The sequence below is a fragment of the Chelonia mydas genome, chromosome 13, assembly GCF_015237465.2.
Source record: "Chelonia mydas isolate rCheMyd1 chromosome 13, rCheMyd1.pri.v2, whole genome shotgun sequence".
Taxonomy (NCBI): Eukaryota; Metazoa; Chordata; order Testudines; family Cheloniidae; genus Chelonia; species Chelonia mydas.
Window position 1 is genome coordinate 12,321,474 of NC_051253.2, and position 21,409 is coordinate 12,342,882.

The following is a 21,409-nucleotide window of genomic DNA, read 5'->3' on the forward strand; positions in this document are numbered from 1 at the left end:
ACGGAAGACTCCATTTAGCCCTCCTAATATTGAATTCAAAGGAGCTTTGCTTGAGTGAAGAACAAGGAATGCTGACAGAAGGTGCAGGGAGAAAAAAAAAGTCACTTGCACATCAACAGATTTGGGTTTTGGGACCACCAAAACCATTGATTAAAAGGCTTGAAGGAAAAAAAAATTTATTTATATATATATATATATATATATATATATATATATATATATATATATATATATATATATATATATATATAGCCAAATAATCTGCTGCCCTTATAATATTTCTAAGGGTACGTCTTCACTACCCACCAGCTCAGCAGGTGGGGAATCAATCATCGCATCTCGTCTAGACACTATAAATCAATCCCCAAATCGACACCTGTACTCCATCTCAGCAGGAGGAGGAAGTAGAGTCGAGGGGGGAGCTGCCGCAGTCGATTCGCCGCCGTGAGGACGGCTAGGTAACTCAAACTAAGCTACTTCAACTTTGGCTACATGAATAGCGTAGCGGAAGTTGCATATCTTAGTTCGAACCTGCCCCCGGCCCAAGCTAGTGACTTCAGACCAGGAACCTCCTCCTAAGTGTAGAATCCTATTGAGACAGCATTCAATGGTGGGCTGCCATTACCACTTAAAAGTCCTGCGGCAGCTAAAGAACCTAATTACCTACACCCACAAAAAAGTTCTAGGCTTATACTCCTCTCCCCCTGTCCCACCCCACCGTGACCTGGATCAACAGTGTATGAAATGTATCTGCAGCCTGAAACAGCAGCAGTGACAGGAGTAAACAATGTCCAATAGTCTAAATGGGGTGTTCAGGCTGAATCATAACGATGACACCGTAGAGGTCAATATTGTTACCTATTTAACTGCTGAGATGTAGCAAAACCATCCAACCATCTAGGATAATGCGTGGGAGCTGAGATTGTGGATAGAGTCTCACCACTTTTGCCCCTAACCTGACCCCCCCCAATGATTCTGTGAGTCAGAATCTTATTAGCAGCAGCATAGGTTGGTGCTAAAAAACATAGGGCTGGCTTAGTCTCACTTTTTCAGTGACCAGCACTGGGGGGGGAGGAGAATGAAATAAAAAGGAAAATTAAACATGTTTAAATAGATTCATTTTATTTACTTTAAAAACAGCTGTTTTTGAGTGTCAAAAGTTGAAAACCAAATTACTAAAAGGAAATTCAAGTGGAAAATAAAATGGAACCATGTGGCCAACTCAAGGAAGGCTCAGGGCCCTAGAGCCACCTTGCCTGAGGGCAAGTGCCAATCCTAGCATGTCTCTGGCCTGTCTGATTGAAGAGGCCCTCAGAAACCCAGCCCTTACACGAGACAGAATTTTGGCGGATCAGACTTTTGGATGGAATCAGTCGCGCAAACGGTTCCCTTTAAACAACTTCCATTAGAAGAAGCATGTGGTTTCTTTGCGATACCATGACAACCCCCTCAGGACAATATTGATACTGCACTCCTTGCCAGTCTCCATTGCCCAGCACCTTGGGTGATCATTTACATCATCAGCAAACGGTGGCTGCAAAACGCTACCAGCTTAGAAAGGGAGCACTGAAGACCCACTTGACACTGTACTCAATGACAACACAATGTACGGGGCAACTAAGGGCCAGGTGCCTTAAAAGGCATGTGACTCCAATGGGAGATGCTGGAAACTGTAGTTTGAATGCAGAGAGGGGTCCAGGAGACTTGAAGGTGGCTCAGAACCTCTCAGGATCAAGTCCACAACAGCTGCAGAGTAAGGCCCAGTGTATCCAATTCAAGTCAATTTCATTTGTCTCTTTAATACCATATTTATTTGGCTGGAGCCTACAAAATAGTATTGAGTGGTTAAAAAAAATAAGCTGATTGCTGCTCCTTGTAAAAAAAATGCACTTACCCTAGGTGGTCTGTTGTCTCTTTATTTGGCTGTTGTACCATAGGCATAAAAATGTTACATTTACCCATTTGTTCAAATATGTAAAAAAGTTTTAATCCATTCCTGACATTCTCCTAAACTTTGCCAGCCAACAGCCTGAAAAAAACTGTCTAACTTTTACATAAATACTGTCAATTTCTTCATTAGTTGCAGCATAACAAAAGATCCATCAAAGTAGACAATATGTTCATTATTCCAGGTGGGGGGGTTTTGTTTGATTTTTTTGCATTTTAAAAATATACCTAAGTCTGAGATAATCTTAAGAGTAACAATTACAAGAAGAAAAATATTACAGTGCGTTGACTAAAGGAATATTCTGCTTTCCTTAAAGCCAATATTCCCTTTTGCATGTTGAAGTGATTCAGCAATTACTTAGGAACTTTTACCTACATACAATAATTTAGTAAAATGAGAATTAAACAAGGCAGATACTTACTACTATTCTTCTGTCTGCAATTCACAGCTCATGCGAATAAAATCGCAATAAATATTAAAAAATAGTTTCTTTTTCTTTTTTCTGTAAGGCATCTCTGAGTATTACAAAGTTTTTGTACAACCAAAAAATACGATTGCTTTTTATCCATGTTCTCCAAGTACCTTGTGTACCTCGACAGTAAATGAGAGGATTGCAGATTTGATTTGGGGAAGGGGAGGGGAGTAGGAAACAACTGATGGATGGGGGAAGGAGGGGGTGTGAGAAGATGACAGGCAATGGAAGCAGATCCCTAAGTGTGCAAGAAACTGTAGTTTTCCTTTTAACATTTCAGTCAATTTAAGTCCATCTTCAAGACAATATTTGCCCTGATTGAAAGAAACTTACCGGAAGTCCTTTTCCATGAGCATAGTCAGACAGCAAGGGTTTAGACTTGTCCTTAACACTATAAATAGCTTAGGTATTCGTATGCACCTAGTAAGGTTGGGTGGTTTTGTTTTCTGCTTTTTTGTTTGTATCCTTCCACAGTAAAAGAGATTGTCCTACATGGTGAACGCACGGGCAGGGCCCTTACTGCATACGGTCAGGCTGCAGCTGCTGGGGCTGATACTGAACAAAAGCCGTGGTGTGCGCTGCCGGATTGCTAGCAGTGATGGGCTGCTGAACTGCGCTCGTGTAGCCGTATCCCACAAAGCCAGCAGCAGGAGAGGCGGCGTAGGGGTACTGGTCGTAGGCAGCTGTGGTGTACTGGGTGTAGGCTTGGCTCGCAGAGGTGTAGTCTATGTAGGGAGATGTGATAGACTGCACAGGGGTTGGGATGACCACGCTAGGCTGAACAATAGCTTGAGGGTAAATATAGTGAGGGGTGAGCCTGTGGAGTCAAACAGACAGAAAGTCAGTCAGGTTTCCACCCCAAAAAAAACCCTTAAGTGCACTGAAAACAGAGACAGTGAGGCCTGCCAACACTATCCAGGTGCTAGGGGTGCCAGCTTAATTAAAAAGGTGGGCACAATTAAAGAAAGGCAAAATCCTGAAGGTTAGAAGTAGCACAAGGAGAAGCTCATACTGTGGGTACTGAGTGGATCCTTATCCTCCCTTATCTCTGCTCCTCTAATCTTGGTTCTCATGCCCCTTCCACTACAGTACCCTCCACTGAATTGCAATGACAGGGGAAAGAAACCTGGCTGGGATGTCTTGAGGGAAAAAACCCCTCCGGCTCCACTGAAATGGTTCTCACCGGCTTCTCCCTGAAGTCTTGGGGCCTCTCTTCTGTCTTCCATCTGCCCCATCACCTTCCTCTCTCTTGCTTCTCTGACCTTCCCCTCCACTGTGTTGCTGTCTCCTTTGGCAGCTCCTCCTGCTGGTGTCCTCAGAGCTGTATTCTTGGTCACCGCCTCCTCTCATCTACTCTCATGGCCTCTACTCTCCCCTTTATGCTGGTGACTCACAAGCCTCCTCCTCTACCCAGTGAGTAGATCTGACTCCAAGATAGCATGCTGGCTTGTTGCCAACTCAAGTTAACAAACAAACAAAAAAACGCTACAGCCCAGCTTCAGCCTGCTGGCTTCCTAATCCCTGTGTGCTTTCCCCAGTGCAGCTTAACAGCACCACCCGCCGCCTCCTCACACTTCCCTTGTGTCACCTAGACTCCTTCCTGTATGTTACTTCTTTCGCCTCCTTTTAATAATCTGACTAGCCCAATTTGTCCCAGGCACTAAAACACTTGTCTAGGAACTCTCATCTCCTGCTCTGACTACTGCAACTGCCTCCCAGCTACCTGCATCATGCGCACCAGTCCCTTTCCCAGTCTTTCCATACCACCACAGCCAAAATTACCTCCCAGACCCTCAGTCCCAGCATCACGTGTGTCTAACTGGTCCACTGAACCTTACATACCAACCATGTCTCTGCACCTTTGCAGTCCCAAATAACCCTGATCTGGCATATGTCTATCGTGCTTCCTTCAACAATACCAGCCTCACTATCTTTTGTTTCCTTCTTCTACACTGTCCTTTGTGCCTGGAATGGCCACCTGCCCCTGGGGCACCAGACCCTCTGCCCTTCCATCAGTTAAACCTTCCCAGAGGCTTGCTCCTTCTACAAGGGCCAGACATAGAAATAAGAGTGTGTTAGATTAACAAAGGGAGGTAAAAAACAAAGCTAACTGCCTTCTCTGGCCTGGCTGCAAGCTCTAAGGAGTAAGGACTCCTGATCTGTGTCTTGCACAGCACCAGGCACAATGGTGGTGCTTAAATAGTAGCAAGGGGGAAGGGAGGGGTGTCCATCTTGGGCTGGCATCCCACAGCTGCCTTTCCCCCCCAGGCTCAGCTCCTTGTTTCCTCCCGACTCTAGCTCAGTGGGCCAGTCCCATGGCCTCTGCACTTCCCAAGGCACCATTAAAATGGCATGATCTCCTCTCCCTTGGGAATTCCTCTGTAAACAGATGTGAGGCTATTCACCCCTAAGCCCCTATCAGGATGCTTTTACTAGGTATGGACTGGTAGCTCCAGGATATAATCAGAGTAAAGGGCTTATCATGCCAGCTTATCATCTACAATATATTTACACTAGTGTTTCCCCAATGCCAGGCTGCTTGGAGGAAACAGCTACATGGCGATTGTTGTAAAACATGAACCGTTAGTTTGGTTTGCTTTCCTTTGCTTCCCAGCAGTTACCATGTCAACAATCTGCTGCCCCCCCAAAACCAAGCTGTGACTTGCATTATTTTCCAGTATTTGTGACCTTTATGCCACTTCTCTTTCAGCTCATGGGGTACCTAACTGGAACATCAGATAAAAGAGCACAGATGATAAAGAGGAGCTGCCTAGCTTTACACAGTGCTATCCTCTCTTGGAAAAAACAGACTCCCTGCCTGTGGTGAAAACCATTCACTGGACTGGACTTAAGGCACCATTTTCATTATCAGTGCTGGGCCCCACTTACATGAGAGCTATGGTCTTTTACTGTGAATGGGAATCCAAACTTCAGACTGAACCTTGTATCACCATCTAGCTCCCTACTTGACCAGCTCAGTCCCTAGGTATTCACTCTGCACTTTAAACTGGATACTGTATTCTTCACTTCCTGTCCTAAATTGTGGTTTTGCTGTACATGTTAAACAGCTGATAGGTCACATCCTGGACGTGGCTGTATTGCTAAGCAGAATTTAGTGATACTCTTGTAAGAGCCTTTGGGATGAAAATAATCTGAGATTATTCATACAAAAGAGCTTCTATTAATTAGCTAAAAGCTGCTGACTACGAAGAAGCCAAAAAACTCTGGGCCTCAAACTGTGGGCAAGATCGCGCAAACCTGAAAACAGAAATCTGCTCAAACAAACTGAACTGGCCCACACAAGGGATGCATGGGGATGTCCAAGAATCTGCAGGTACAAGTGTCGTTAGTCTGGACAATTCCTGATTTTACATGTAAAAACACTTCGGTGCACAAGATGGCTGCAGTTTCAGAGGCTGCTTGAGAAATTGTTGGCCCAGTGCATTTCTCTGCACGCCCAAAACTGTGTCTGCAGAAACAATCATTCTTGAAAAATAAAAACCAAGATGAGCTTCTGCTGCACCAAAAAGTTGGCATTACACTAAACTTGTTACATAGAAATACCCTCCTCTGTTGCACCAACATATTTAAATAAGCATAAAAAAAACTAAGAAGCAATTCAAAAAAAATGCAGTGTTTAAATCCTGCCAAACAGATCTGGGGTAAACATTTTCACAAGTGCTTACATGTTTTAGGAGCACAAGTCCTATTTTCCAAAGTCTCCCATTGAGTCAATTAAACGTAGGAGCCCAAGTACCTAAACCACTTTTAAAAATGAGACTTTCAAAAATGTTACCCCTGGCCAATAAATCACTGGATCACCAGTTAGAGGTGGAAAAGACCCAAACAATCTAACCTATTCCGCTGTGAGGACAGGACACAGTCCCCTGCAAGAGGTTTTATCATGATTTGTGAACAAAAATTAATTGGTTTGTGTCCGACCTTGCTTGTATTGGGCACTGTTCAGTACCTACCAGACAGTTCCATATAGATGCCAGTATAGTGGAGTTACAGAACAACCTGTGGTTGCTGTAAACTCTCCTCCTATCTAATTATTCAGTGCATGCTCCTGTTGGTCATTGTGACCATCAGAACATGGCATAGCCTTTTCCACATCCGAGTCCCAGTTCAGGAATCTCGTCTAAGCAAGGGCTCATCTAAGCAGGGTTCAGGCCAACACTTCATTTTTTCCTAGCTAGATCCCTGGCTTAGAATGTGAACGGCTCACACAGCCACTGCAGTTGCCCCGCAGCAACAGCTGCCTTACGAGCCATAGCTCTCATCAGCAAAGCAATTCAGAAACAGCACTATCCCTTGAAGAGGCAGACTTGAGACTATTACCTCAAATCTCTGGAGGGCTAGGAGCAGTCACAAATTCAGCAGTCAACCCACTCCTAGATCTACTGCATGAATCAATAACCTCATGGCCTTTAGGTCCATGAATGTCTCTATCCATTGGCACTCATCTAATGGAGTAGAATGAAACAAGAACCTGCTAGAAATTCGTGTCTTTTTGTTGGTTTTAATTCTGATCTGAATTAGGGTTAGGATGGAGTCTGAGGCTAAATCAGGGCTAAAGTGCAAATTCATATCCAACGGTGTCAAAATCTCACAAGCTCTTGCAAGGTTTCAGCCGTACCCAGCTCAGAACCAGGCCCTTTACAGATCTGAACCTAGCTTAGAACCATAAAGGTGGGTTCAGATTGGAAGATTTGAATCTAATCCAGATGCAGGATTCTGGTGCTGGCCCATCTCTTGTTTCAAATATTTTTTTAAAATATATTTCTGCATCAGTGTTAATCTTCCCCAATCCACGTAAAGGATTAAACAGTTGCTCTCACCTGTACTAGCCTATGTGACAAAGTTAAAGAGTGGGTCAGATCATCTCCCTAAATCTAACATTCTTCCATCAATGAGTCCTCTTTTAAAAAGTTTGTTTTTGAAGCAGTGCTCCTTCCAGACGAGAGGGTGACCTGTAACCAACCCTCTTCCCTACCCATCCAAGTGCATTCTCATAATGCATTCCCAGTGACTCTAGGGAAAGGGCTTGGTATGATTTTTAAAAGTGAATGCCTGTAAGTTCAACAAAAAGCCCCACACCAACCCCAAACCCCTGCAGGCCTTGTGTTTGCACTCACAATTCTGTCCAATCATTTTTGCCCACCCATGCAAATTTACAAGTGCTCACCTAGAGGCTGTGGGTTGAGGCCCTTTTGAGCATTTGGCTCTAAACAGTCTCGTTAAAAACAGCTCTCCCAAGCACCTAGTAACTCCCATGCAGAACTCTGGGCCAAGCTGCTCCCACTCAGACCTAACTGTCCACACTCCAACATGTAAGCACACTGAAAGCATAAAGATGCTGAGTGGGAGAGAAGTCTTTGAAATGCCTAATGATGTCTATGGGTGACATGAAAATTTGTCACCAGACACATCAATTCTCTTTGCTGCATTTCAGGCCAAATTTACAAGAGTAGATGCCAGTGTTGCATGTGGAATGTATCCCTGGACAGAAACAGACCAGGAAACATTCAGAACCAACAGAGGTGCATGAGAACAATCTTTCTTACTGCAGCAGCATTGCATGTTCTCCATGTGTGCGCGCGCACAACCTCCAAGTCTATTTCCTGGCCATTTGGCTGGATGCATGTGCACTTTAAGAGAAAAAGGACCCAATCCTGCAAGGCACTGAGCCTACAACTCCCAATAACTTTGGGAGCTGAAGGTGTTCAATATCTGGTAGGACTGGACTCAACTTGCCCCAAAAACCTCAAACATCTTTATTTTCTCTGATCACTTAGCTACAGAACACTACAAACTTTTTTAAAAATGCGTGTTTCTTTAAATTGTAGCTGACAAGATGAACTGGTCAGATCTAGGACACTAACTTTTTGACTATTTTCTTCCTCTTAGTATTTGCTTCTCTCAAAATAGAACACTGTATAATAAACAGTATTAAGACCAGAGTAGCATGTACTTCTGTAGTTCCTGTCCAAAGCCAAGCCCCAGCCCAGCACATGTACTAATGCATGCTAAACACCTTCTTTTATTATGTTCAAAAATCACACACAGCAACTCCAGAATCCATTTCTATTTAAAGGGACCACTGGCAGTTTTTAGTTGCAGCTAGACATTTCAATCAGGGTATGATGCTGATTGGACTTTAGTTGGATGAGCAGATAGCAACTCATTTATTGATAACAAAAACAAAACTCAACTTACAAACCAAGGTATAGGTCAACTTTGATTACTAGCAACTACAAAGAAAACACAACAAAACCAAGTGCAGCACGATGAAGTTATCTGCTGGCTGGGTTTACTAGTCACAAGTGGTCTCAAGCTGTATTTTCAGATTAAGAAAGGCTGTTCATAGGCCTTTTAAAGCTTTGCCTCACACAACATTTGTGTTTGACGTCCATCTTTTCTACAAGTAGCAATCATCTGCGATCAAGGTAACAATGAAACAAGCTGTGTAGTTCATCAAAAGCCTTTCTGGATAATTTAATTACATTTTAAAGTGATATTTTAAGATTCTCATTTTCCTGCTGTGGAATTCTGTCACCTGGGTATGTCAATTAGTTTTGAAAGGAAAGGAAAAAAGGAGTCAATGAGACTTTAGGGCCTCCCCAAAAGTTCTGAAAGCCAGAAAAGAACTTCATCCAGAATACACTGATTATAAAATGTCAAGTGATCAGCAATTGTCATCACACATCAAAAAGTCATCCTGTGAATAGCAACAATACGAGATGCTACAGGGTATTATGATCAATCACTGGTAGAGGCCACATACACTTTGAGAACACAATGAACAACATGGTCAAACCTAAAATTAGAATCACGGGTGCTTGCTGGAGAGACTCATCAAGGGCTTTGCTTTGTGCCTCTGGCCAAAGGCAGCGTGAGATGGCTGGCGATCAGGATCGGGGCGCTAACCCAACGTTCCTAACTATGTGGCACGACGCCACACCTGCCCCAACAGCCAAAATTAAAAGACAACGAGAGACATGGTTACAGAGCCATCGGAGGACACAGACTTAGCTTTTGATTTTATTCTGCAAGTTAAAAATAATAGGATGAATACAGCTTGTTTGTAATTCAGTTCATGCTGGAAACACACTTCACATATTTGAACATTTTAGGGAGGGCTTAAATGTAAAATACATTTGATTGAACAGAGTAAAGATGCAGCTTCCAATATGTTCAAAACAGGTTTGAAAAACCACCAAAAAAAAACCCAACCACCACCCTACACAGAATGTGCTGACTGGGTAATTTGGCCTTTACGAGGCTTACTTTTAACAACTCCAGTTGTTGGATTCTCCCTGAGAGCGTTTATAGTCACACCCACACACCCTGTTAGCATCGTTACTGTAGGATGTGGTGTTCAGAATACTGTAGGTTGGGTTTGTTTTAGGCAGCTAGCTGACAGTGGCATTCTGAGGGTCACCCAGGAAGGATGCAAGACACCTAGAGGACTAGCCTCTCATGCTGCGAGGGAAGAGTGCCAACTACATTGCATACTGCCCAGGACTCTCTCCCTTCCCAACAGCTCTCCACAATAGCACGTGGGCAGGACTATTCTAAACCCTTGCAGTCCTGCTGCCACCAGCCACGCAGCAGGATTGCTACAAGGCCATTTGTAATGCCGGTGTGCTGCACAGATTGAAGAGTAGAGGAGACAGGCTCAGGGGGAAGCAGCAAGGAAGGTGGGTGGCTCATTCGCTCCCACAGCTTGCTCAGCTCTAGCTTCCAAAGCAGCCATGAGGTTGGGCTTTGCTTGGTTGCTTTAGAGAGAGGGTAGCCCGATTGCTATTCTTCCCACCATCCTCCCCCTTCTCTAGGAACAGACTTGCTACACAGCCCTTTGCAAACAGACCAGAAATAAAAAGGTAGGAGATACAGTGGGCCTCCCGTTTGACCTTGACAACATCCCTATAAATAAGACAAGCCCCATCCTATGGGGTAGACAAAAGCGCTGTCGAAGCATTTAAAGAATCAGCAGTATGTGCTAAGGTCACGTCAGAGGCATGAGCCTGCTTTGGAGGGTTAGCACAGAAATGCCAAGTTGCCTATTGCTTGAGTACACAACGTACAGGGCGCCTGGCAGCTGCACGATCAGCACACGAGTGCTATTGGCCAAACAGCCTCCTTATTTCTTGAAGAAAGGAAGAAAAAAAAAAAAAGAGCCCTTTGTGTTTGCCAACAAGTGCAGGCGTAAGACATCTGGCCACTGGAAGTGGGTCTCTCTATTTTCATTCCAGCTGACTGTTCAGCAGCTAAGGGACACGTTTAAAGGACAAATTCTTTTGGGTTTAGTGCGCTGAAAGGTGGCTAGCCTGAGCACCCTGCAGACGGAAGTCATTGTTCTAAACAGTACTGAAGGCCTCCCTACCATCCCATACCCCTGTGCCATCCCCTGGCTCTGGGATGCCAATAGGCCTCCTACTTTTCGTAGCAATAGTATTACAGCAGCACCTAGACACCTCCACTGAGATCGCCACACTGCACTAGGTGCTGTATGTATACCTAGCAAGCGACAGTCTGTGCTTTAAACGTTTACAGCTTTTAAAGAACGTATAATTCCTACTGTACAAATGAGAAATGGAAGACTGACATATAGGCCCTGGACCATCAAGCACTCAGGTAAATGGAACTACTCCCAGGGTTAAAGTAAAGCATGCGTGCAAGCATTTGCAGGATAGGGGCCTATGTACCTCACTCAAGGCCACACAGGAAGACTGTGCTGGAGTTAGGAATTGAACTCGCATATCAGGAGTCCCAGTTCAGTTGGACAAAATAGTCCCTCCTCTCCGCTGCTGAGCTGGGATAAAACAATCTTCGGGGTGAAGCACAGTTCAGACATCATACTTTAGACTCTGGTTTCTCTGCTGCGACTGCCAAGAAGGATTCTCAACTTTGGTGGAGATTTTATCGGCATCTGTCCACCAGGAATTCGACTGTGACCAGCAACCTCATTCCACATAGGCTGCCAGAACAATCAGATGGTAACAACAATTACTCTCTACTGTTGTGGGTTGGATTGGAATCAGTGACCGGACACCAAACTTCTGAACCCTCCAGTCTCCTCAAAGCTTGTTAAAGTTAGCACTGAGAAAGGAAGTCTAGGACCGCTCTCTTACTTCAATGTCTTCTGTGCCACTAACTGGTTATTTTTGCCCTTTCCAAGTGAGATCCAAACAGATATTCTACAAATGCTTCAACAATAATTCTCTCCTTACATGTATATGATTTGCCTTATGTGCCCTCTAGGTAGCCTTAAATTAGCAGGTGTTTTATTGTAACTCATTTGCCTTTAAAAAAAAAAAAAAAAAAGGAGCATCTTAGGAAAACTCTGGCCTCCTCCTCTGTCTTACGCTCTTACTCCTCCAGTAAATCAGCAAGAAGATTTACACAGCAGTCTGAGCACGCTCAGAATTTCAGTAATTGTGTTTACTGCTTCCTTGTTGGGATTATGCCGTCAACACTCTGGGAGAAAACTAGGAAAGGGCTATATGCCAGTGTCACTGATTGGGATTGGGAGAGGAGTGGAAAACGTGCACACAGTAGGACCTGAGGCTATTACTATTGGCCACAGAATTAGCACAAAGGCTACCAAACCCACTGGAGAGAATGAGAAGTGTCAGAGCTGGGTTAAATCAAAGAGGTCAAGGATTTCCCACTCAATCTAAGTTTGGAAGGCTAGGCAATTTAGGGGTGGGGGGGGAACATTAAACCCATTATGGCTCAGCAATACATCATTACTTTATTGTACTGACAAGATAATGAAGCTGTTGCATCTTGATGTTATGATGCCAAACAAAAACCACACACACCACACCCTCTAGAAAATGGTTAGTAGAGGAGAAAACTCAGTAAGGTCCAGGAAAACAGATCCCACAGAATGCAAGAGGTGGAAAAAGAGACAGAAGACACCACCCACACGTGCTCCCAGGATGTACAGCAAGTGCAGAGGTATGAAAGAGGTGACCAACCACAACCAAACATGGGGATCGAGAACAGAGCACATCCCCTAACAAGGATCTCATCCTCCTTTCTCAGCTCGACCCACGATGTGAGAACACACACCCTGTTGTGCCACGCTGAACATGGCCACAGCTTTATCCTCTAAATCTTGCTTCCTCCACACACGAGAAGTTCCCCCAAAGAGATGCTCTATCGGGACCAGAAATAGTTCTGGACAAGCAGACTGAAAAATACTCAGGCAACAGAGCTGAAGGGAAGATCTGGACAAAATGAGAATCACATCGCAGTGAAGACAAAGAAAAAAAACCCTCTCAAACTTGGAAGTCTCATCTGAGCTCAGCTATACAGCAATCTCTCCAACATAACACAGATACAACAGAAATATACTGATGGTAAAGAAGTAGTGTACTACTTTGGATACCTATATACACCAGAGGAGCTTGTAGTGCTAGAAACACTAATTAAGTCTTAGAACACCCCTGTGAGGTAAATATTTTCAAATTACAGACAGGAAAAACAGAAGCATAAAAAAGTTCACAGGAATGCTGCCTTTTGTGGAACACTTCCAACCCTTCACTGCAACTGAAAGAAGGACAGAGACTGAAGAAGTCTCTTTAAATCCTTCTAAGACCTCCAGGTAGCACTGGTCGGGGGAAAATGTTGCAAACTATTTAGAAGTATTGTTTTGGAAGGGATCAAAGTAGACTTAAATTTTGCATTTTTTGTTTACCAAAAACATTTTTGGTAAATTAAAGATAGTAACCACTGAAACAGTGTTTTAGATTTTGGGGGGGCCGGGGGGGGGGGGGAATAAAAGTTTTGTTGGGACCAAAAAAAAAAAAAAAAGTTACCCTTTCCGTCAAAATTAACTTTTTAGAGAAAAAAGTTTACATTCAAAAGATTTGTCAGCTCTACTTCCAAACCTCCTTGACCTCAAGTATCCAAGACATTTCCTTCTTCCAAAACCTACTGTTAAGGACCAGGTGGTGGAATGCCTCCCTTTGCACCATGTTTTCACCTATTCCAAAGCCCCCTGGCTTTATGCGTGGAGTGAGTCTGGCACAAACAGCTTCCATGCAAACACTGTGCAAGACATAGAACAGGTGGAGGTTCAATACATTTCTGTTTCAGGAGAGCTGGAACGTGTGAAGGCAGCTCCAGAGGGCTCACTAGCGTCAGCCAGGATCCAGCTGTCAGATCTGAGGGGGTGCAGAATGGATGGGGCTCAAGGGTTAACCTTGCAGTTCCGAGCCTTTCATCTCTAGTTTAAACAGATTAAATCCAGCCCAACTATGTAGTGATCAAAAAAGTCATTGCCAAGTCTGACGGCCTCTGGAAAACAAGTTCTTGGTCCGAGTACAATTCAGGAGTGAAAAGCTTCCTTGCTGCAAAAAAATCACTACCAGGGCTGCTAATTAGATATGCTTATTGGTATCCTCAGCGTGAATTTATTAGGGCTGCATTCATCACACTTTCAGTACCTGCTCTGAGAAAGTTTTCAGGGCACAATACTGAAGACACCTGTGTGCCTTGCACCAAGTGTAGATACCCTATTAGACACCAGATCAGAATGGTTGCATCTTGTACCCACTTAGCCCAGGTGTAAGTGTCTACATAAGGTGAGAGGGCTCGGTTCTCCGCTGCTAAAGAGACTGCTCTCACTCACACTGGTGAGAATCAAGAGTAATTCCACTAAAGCCATTACGTCAGTATGAGAGAGGAGACCAGCCCCTACTCTCACATTTTTAAGAGTGGGGGCAGAATTTATATTCTAGATTAGAAAGACTCTTCCAGTGACTTAGTGGAGTAGCTCAGAGTGTAGTAGAATAAAGTATTTGGCTCATGAAACATGCCAGACAGGGCCTTGTGCTTTGAGCAGTCATTTACCCCTGTGCAAAATAAGCACAAGATGCTATCAGATCAGAAAAAAGAAAAGGAGTACTTGTGGCACCTTAGAGACTAACCAATTTATTTGAGCATGAGCTTTCGTGAGCTACAGCTCACTTCATCGGATGCATATCTCTTGCTGGTAATAGCCCATCCAAAGTGACAGATATGCATCTGATGAAGTGAGCTGTAGCTCACGAAAGCTCATGCTCAAATAAATTGGTTAGTCTCTAAGGTGCCACAAGTACTCCTTTTTGTTTTGCGAATACAGACTAACATGGCTGTTACTCTGAAACCTATCAGATTAGAAGGGCAGTGTTTATGCATTCACTTTGCACTAGTGAAAGTGACCACACAAGATGCAGGGCAATGATGAATTGGGCCCAAACAGAACAGAATGGTGCTCGAGTGCACTCTGAATCTTTGCTCCTTTCATACACAAGTCTCAGACAAAGCGGTAAAGCAGTACAGCCTAGGTGTGTATTTACAGGCATTCAGTTCAAGAGGAACCTTTCTGACTGGCAGTAGTTTGGCCTGTGTCAACAGCCATGCTTGGGAATTAACAGCTGAAGCCACTTGGATTTGACTATTTCTTTGGAAATCCCCAAAAAAGCTTTCATGTTATTGGCAGACAGACAGACAACAGGTGCTGTGAGAGCCAGCTCAGAGGAGCCGCTTGTTGACTGACAGAGCAGCCTGGGGTCTTGCAACAGGGTGTTTTTTTGATAAGTGGTACAACAGGAAGCCAGAGTGTGGGGAGACACCACAATAAGGAATACATGTGACTTTGTAAACAGCAAAGCCACGAAGAAGAGAAGAAGTTTCCTTTTATTTGCACCCCAATTGAACGACATTAAGGATAACAGCTACCAAAGGACTTTCTTCACTTTCTGGTTGTAGCAGCAGATTGTGAAAGAAACGCCAAAAAAAGATTTAACCATTTCAAGGCATAAGTAACAACTGGGCCACACGCTGACCTGGGGCAAGCAGGCCCAACACAACTGGACTCTGTGTGCCTCATTTTCCATTAGCCTCTAACTTGTGTAGTCACTTACAGGAGTGCAAGCCAATCTGGTATGGTAGCATTTTACATCCACTTTGCACTGATATAAGTGACTTACACAAGGTGCAGGGCAATGGAGATCCAGGCTCAACAGCTGGCACCAGACCCACTTATGGCAGGTATTGTACTCAGTGGGCCACATCCTGCTGCATTAAACCACCTTTGTACTATTCCAGCAGTGCAGAAAGCAGCCCTAAAACCAGCTTACTCAGCCAAAGGAAGATTTCCCCCAATAGAGGGCTTCATATGTGGCGGTAGAGCATCTGTAGCGGTGCCTATGCCACACACTGCTGATGACCAGAGCATGAGGCATGGCTGCGGATAGAGGATGTAGCCAGGGATTCCCTATACCATTCCAGGGTATGCCAAATAACAGGCTGATGCACAGCAGTCCCTAGATCAGAGGAACACAAAAGAGGACTTAAAGTTGCTTTGTGCACACCACACTGCAGCTGCACCAAAATGTTCCTTGTCAAACAATCTACACGGTTGCCCCTCATTGCTTTTTAATAAAGTCTCAGATGTTCTTGGGAAACGTTTTAAAGGGACACTATAGCAACAAAAAAAGCTCCGATTGTTGCCTCGCCACATGTTCTGATCATATGGGTGCAATTTTATGTCTTCAAGTAATCATGCCCACAGATAACTGCAGACACAATTCATGGTGCTCAGACATCTAGCTTCCCGACTTTCCACAAACAAGGTAGCTTAATGGTGTCAATTCTACAAACCAAGCCTGTAGTTGCAGGAACAATTGGTGGGTGCAAAATTGTGCCCATAAAATTTAGAGCGTCTTTCTCAAAAATTAGGAAAATACTGTGCTTGTGTTATTAAAATCTTAGATTAGAATCTGAAGATTCAAAAAGCCTAAAGGTTTGCTTTTCTCCTTTGTGCTGTTTATTTATTGATTAGCTTTGCTTCTTCAACAGAGTTAAGAGCAGAGAAGCTGATTTAGTTTCACTTTCTGTTCTTTATGCCCTAGCCCAATGCTGCAGCTGCATTTGGTCCCCAGCAGTGCCGGGAAAGGTTTAAATTTAAAGCTACCAAAAAAAAAAAAAAAGAGTGTACCTTTTACAGGCATTTGGGGCTTTAAACCAGCATGAAAACATTCCTATTCATTTTAAGTTCAGTAAGCTCCTGTCCCCATCAGTCTGCATTTTGGGCCTTCGCTACTCAGCATTCTCTTCAGCATGATTGAGGGGTTTTTTTGTTTTTTTTTTTTAAAATAAAAAAGTTCATTGTGTAGCATTTAATAAATTTATTAACCACTTCATTGCTGTGTTCTGCGGCAGCGTCTGAGATGCAGAGGACCATGGCAGCTGTCTCTAAATGCCAGCATTTCATTACTGGAACATTCGCACTTTAATAGGGATGTTCATGGGTGGCACGGCATTGGAAGTGTTTTGCCCCCTGTACCAAGTATGAAGGTAGCTTAAAAGCAGGTTGCTTATTTAGGTAATGTTTGTAAGTCACTGAACAGTAGACAAGTCACTACCAAAGAGGGTGGGAGATGACTAAATTAAACTTAAAGTGAAAAACAGGGGCCTGATTGTACAAGCGTAATAGATCCACAAATCCCACTGGTGTCTGGTGAAGTTTTAGATGATCAAGGAATGCAGGATTAGACCCTACACTGGCTTTTACTTTGCTGATTGCTTTGAAAAGACAAAAAACCAACAGTCAGACTTTGTTGCTCAAATGAACACCTGATGCTCTGCTTTGGAAACACAGTACAATTCATGGCACCAAGGTAAACTGTATGACTTTTTTGCCAACGCACGTTTCCTGTGATTAAATCATTACCAGAGAAGAATGCCATGAAATTCTTGTTTCCTGACGCTTGCAAATGAGATCTATAATCCCCTCCCTCTTCCTCCCGGTCTCTTGGCAACTGATAAATAAATTTGTAGTGCTCATTGTCATATGTACTAAATGTACTCCACCGTTGGTTTTAATGATGAAACTGAGGCCTAACAAATGGAACACTAACTGTAGATCAAAATGAACACTTATTCAGTCTCACACTTCTCAATATGTGAAGCTAAAAGGAAGTTATAAAAACCTCTGCAAAAAAGAACCTATTTGTTTGCCCTGCCTATATGGCTGAAATGGCTGTGCAGAGAGAGTCAGAGACAGGAATGACAAGAGTATGTTTGCATGAGTTAGGGCTTGATCCAAAGCTGACTGAAGACAGTGGAAGCTTAGTTTGTTTCACTGTATTATTCTTCTTTTTACACTTCACATGGGGAGAGTCTTGTTGAGGGCAGTTTTTAAGATCTACATTAATTATGTGCTTGTGCACCCTTTAGAAAAGCCTCTAGTGTTCATGTGCCAGAAATACCAAGGTTACTGGTTGTCTCATCGGCTGAGAAAGTTGTTATATTTCACATGCAAACAAAGCTTTAAAAAGACAAGACCAAAAAAATACTGTCTACCTGAAACACTTCTGCTCTTCGCACCTCAGAGGAAAGACTCTTCTTTTCACAACAGATGTTACTCCAGTCCTTTGAGCACAGACTTAACTATTTATGAAACCTAGCATGTTTCAACAATACACATCCAGCATATGGTGTGAGCACTATTATGGCAACACTGCCTCTTACATCCACACATTGGCTGGAATGATAATACCAAGACAGTTGTGGGCCTATAGGTGTGAGGGAACAGGAACGAAAGAAGGAGACTATGAATTAAAGGACAGGGAAGGAATGGAATATTGTTTAGTTAAACCAAAAAAGAAAAAAAATTGTCATATAAAGTTACAAAATGGCAGTGCTCAAGAACTTTAAGAAAATGGGTGCACTTTTTTGATGCTCTAAACAAAAAACCCACTATCAATATTCACTTTTTGAAACGATGTGAAAAAGAATGGCATCAATCATTAAACAGTTAAATGAAGGCAGTATGACAGTAGCTATTGTTCTCTTGAAGCACACTTGTATTTTCCAGAGCAGCTGCCAGATCCTATTAGATGTATAAAAAGAGGACTTCTCGGACTGAGTCAGGATGGTATAAGCTATTGAAAACAGCAGACAAAAGCCCACTTTTGCAGACTATTCAAGCCCTGTATAACATCTGTCCAGAATCAGTTTTTGACCTAATGTTACTTTCATTAAGTATTAGACTTTGTTTCCAATTCAGTTGGTTTCCCTGACTAAAATTGTACCCCAAGTGTGATTCCATGGGAAATAAGATGGAGAAAGCAGATTTTATGTGAAAAACATGCTATGGAACATGTTATTTCCTTGACTGTTGACACCTTAAATATTATGACAAGAAAAATACATGCCATTTATTTGGATTCTTCTGCATTCTTTGAATTGCTACAGCAGCAAGCAATGTATTACAAAACAAATCTCTCGTGATTTATGAAGACTGATTTGCTGATGCTGAAAAGAGGATCTTTCAGAGTCATATGAAAACTGAAAAATTAAAACAAACAAACAAACAAAAAAAGACATGCGACACAACTTTTCCAAGACTCACCTAAACAAAAAGTACTATGAAGCTGAATTACTGCTGCTGAAGCTGCACTCCTCTTTATGACTTAGAGTTTTCTCACACATTTTAAAAATGAGGAAGTTGATTCAAGCGTTTGACTTCAAACTGACTGAAGTTAACTACGTAAAAAATACTTCCACTTACCCATATGGTCGCTGAATAAAGGCTGGATGTAGCTGCTGCACACCTATGGTGAAACCTGAAAAAGCATTAGTATTAAACAAAAGCATTCACTGTAGCGTGTAGGTATTATAATGCAAACATGCACAACTTCAAGTGAGAGAGAGAAAACATTTTAAACTCCCTAACAGAATATTTTTTAGAGATACAATTGTTTTAATATACTCATGTAACATGCATGCAGATCAGATAGGAATTCTGAATTAGGAACACAGAAAACTCAGTCATACAAAGAGATAAGCACTCATTTTCTACAACGTGCAATAAACCCATAGAATCAAGAAGGTGGAGTGGTAGAAACAATGTGTTATAGCAGTTGTAAGAAGAATATAAATGCATTAGCTTCTGGGAACAATGTCTTTACCCCAACTATGTGTAATTTTGGCATAGAAGGTTCAAGTAAGGAAACAGGGAGCAGAGAAGCTGAATTACATAATGCACTAAATACACAGGGAAAATTGAGGGGCCAGTGCAGCTCTTAAGATCAATTACCAACACATTTCCCATTTTGCAACTAAGGCTTATTCGAACAGAGAGAGCAGAGAACTCACCAGTTTGAATACTCCTTGGTTTTGCTCCCAGATATGCCAGGTTCACATTTGCTTTTCTGCCATCAATGATGGGGTTGGGATCTTTGCATGCTCTCTCAGCTGCAGCTCTGTCTGCCATGGTCACCTGGAGTTAAACACAACCTGTTTTGTAGCAATAGCGCTCCACAAAACCTGCACTGATTGGGGCTTGATGAAGTTTGCTTATTTTGGGTGAGGACTTAAATTTGCTTTCTTGAAATCTCAGTTCGTGGGGGAGGGGGAAGAGGGACAAGAATGGGTCCTGTGCACTGGGTTGAAAACAGAAAGCACCAACAAGTTTCTCTCCTGGGGATCGGACAGCAATTTTTTTCTCTCCACTCTAGCACACACAAGTTGTTAGAGTAACTTAACCCCTCCCCCCACACTCCCTAAAGCAGAGGCTGCTCAGGGAAACTTGAAGCAAAGGACACTCTCATGAATCATACAGAAGATGCAGAAATTGAGGACTGCACAGAATGTGCTTCACTGAAGCGCTCTAAAGAAACAAGCCAGCAACGCGTGGGGGAAGGGGTGTTGAAATGAACTACAGAGCAGCCAGCACTGGAGGTTCTCATCCCAACGCTCTCAATCAAGGGCCTTTGTCTTTTGGGGGGGGGGGGGGGGGGGGGTTTACTCTCTGCCTCACGCCCTCGGCCCAAGCTCTCCTGCGTCCAGCCGTCTGTCCTACAGGAAGGAAAACAGATCTGAGCGATGCTGAAGAAGTGGGAAACAACTTTCTAGCAGAGGATGGCTCTGTACAGAAGAGACCTCCAAACCACCCAGCCCTGTGTAATCCCCAAGCTAGCTAGCTGGTGCAAGAGCAGGGCAGGTCTTGCCCAAGGGAGAGCGTGGGGGGCATACAGAGGGATTCTCCCCTGCGTTAGAGAGAAGCCAGGGGAAGAAAGGGCTGTAAGGAGCCACCCCTGACAACTAGAGGCGGCTAATGGGATACAGGGGGGAGGGGAGGACAGTGTTTCACTGGGGTAAGGGCTTTCTTCCCTGGGAGCGGGGGGGATCCCAGGCTCACAGGCTCTTTAACCGACACAAAGCAAGTTACTATCACAACTACCCCCGCTTCAGAGACCGGGCTCCTCTGGGACATGCCTGAGCCGGGCTACCAGGGCCAACACGAGGAAGCGAACTGGGCACTAGCCCCGGCTGACACCCGCCTTCCCCTCCGCGCCCGTCACCGCAGCACCTGCCTGGGCTGGGGGAGGGGCGCACGCCGCACTTACAAAGCCATATCCCCGGGATTTGCCCGTCTGCCGGTCGGTGATCACCACGGCTTCCTCGATGTCCCCGAAGACCTCGAAGTACTTCCTCAGGGAGGAGTCGGTGGTGTGGTAGGGCAGCCCCCCGACGAAGATCTTGGTGAAGGTAGTGTCCTTCTGCACGGTGTGCATGGCGCTGCGGGCGCGGGGCGCGGCCAGGGGGCGGCGGCCGCTGCAAAGAGCATCCAAAGGCCACGGGCGGCCGGGAGCAAACGTCTCAGGGGCTCAGAAGAGGCGTGAGACACCCTCGGCCAGAGTCATCCTCCTCCTCACCACAGGCAGCTGGGGGCAGAGGTAGGCGGGGCCGCCCCCACGCGGCGGCGGCAGCAGCAGACGGCGGCGGCAGCTGTCGCTTTGTCCCCCATGCACCGGGAACCGCTGCCTGCGAAGAGCCCTGGCTCCAGCCCCTCTTGTGCAATGACCTCCCGCAGGGCGCCGGGGAACAGAGGCGGCCGCTGCCTGCCAGCCGCCGCGCCGAGCTTTGTACCATCCTCTCCCTCCGCCCCCCAGCCGGGCTCCGGCCCCGCCTCCCCACGG

The 21,409-nt window shown here is 44.4% G+C and overlaps 1 protein-coding gene across 1 annotated transcript; it reads right to left on the reverse strand.

Moving 5' to 3' along the window:
* Positions 1-1,101: 1,101 nt before the first annotated feature.
* RBM38 (RNA binding motif protein 38) lies at positions 1,102-21,381 on the reverse strand. Its single transcript, XM_007059772.4, has 4 exons — positions 20,837-21,381; positions 19,584-19,707; positions 18,997-19,051; positions 1,102-3,237 (listed from the first exon to the last, which is right to left on the reverse strand). The coding sequence occupies exons 1-4, from the start codon at positions 21,002-21,004 to the stop codon at positions 2,937-2,939; spliced, it is 648 nt and encodes a 215-aa protein (XP_007059834.1). The 5' UTR covers positions 21,005-21,381; the 3' UTR covers positions 1,102-2,936.
* Positions 21,382-21,409: the final 28 nt, after the last annotated feature.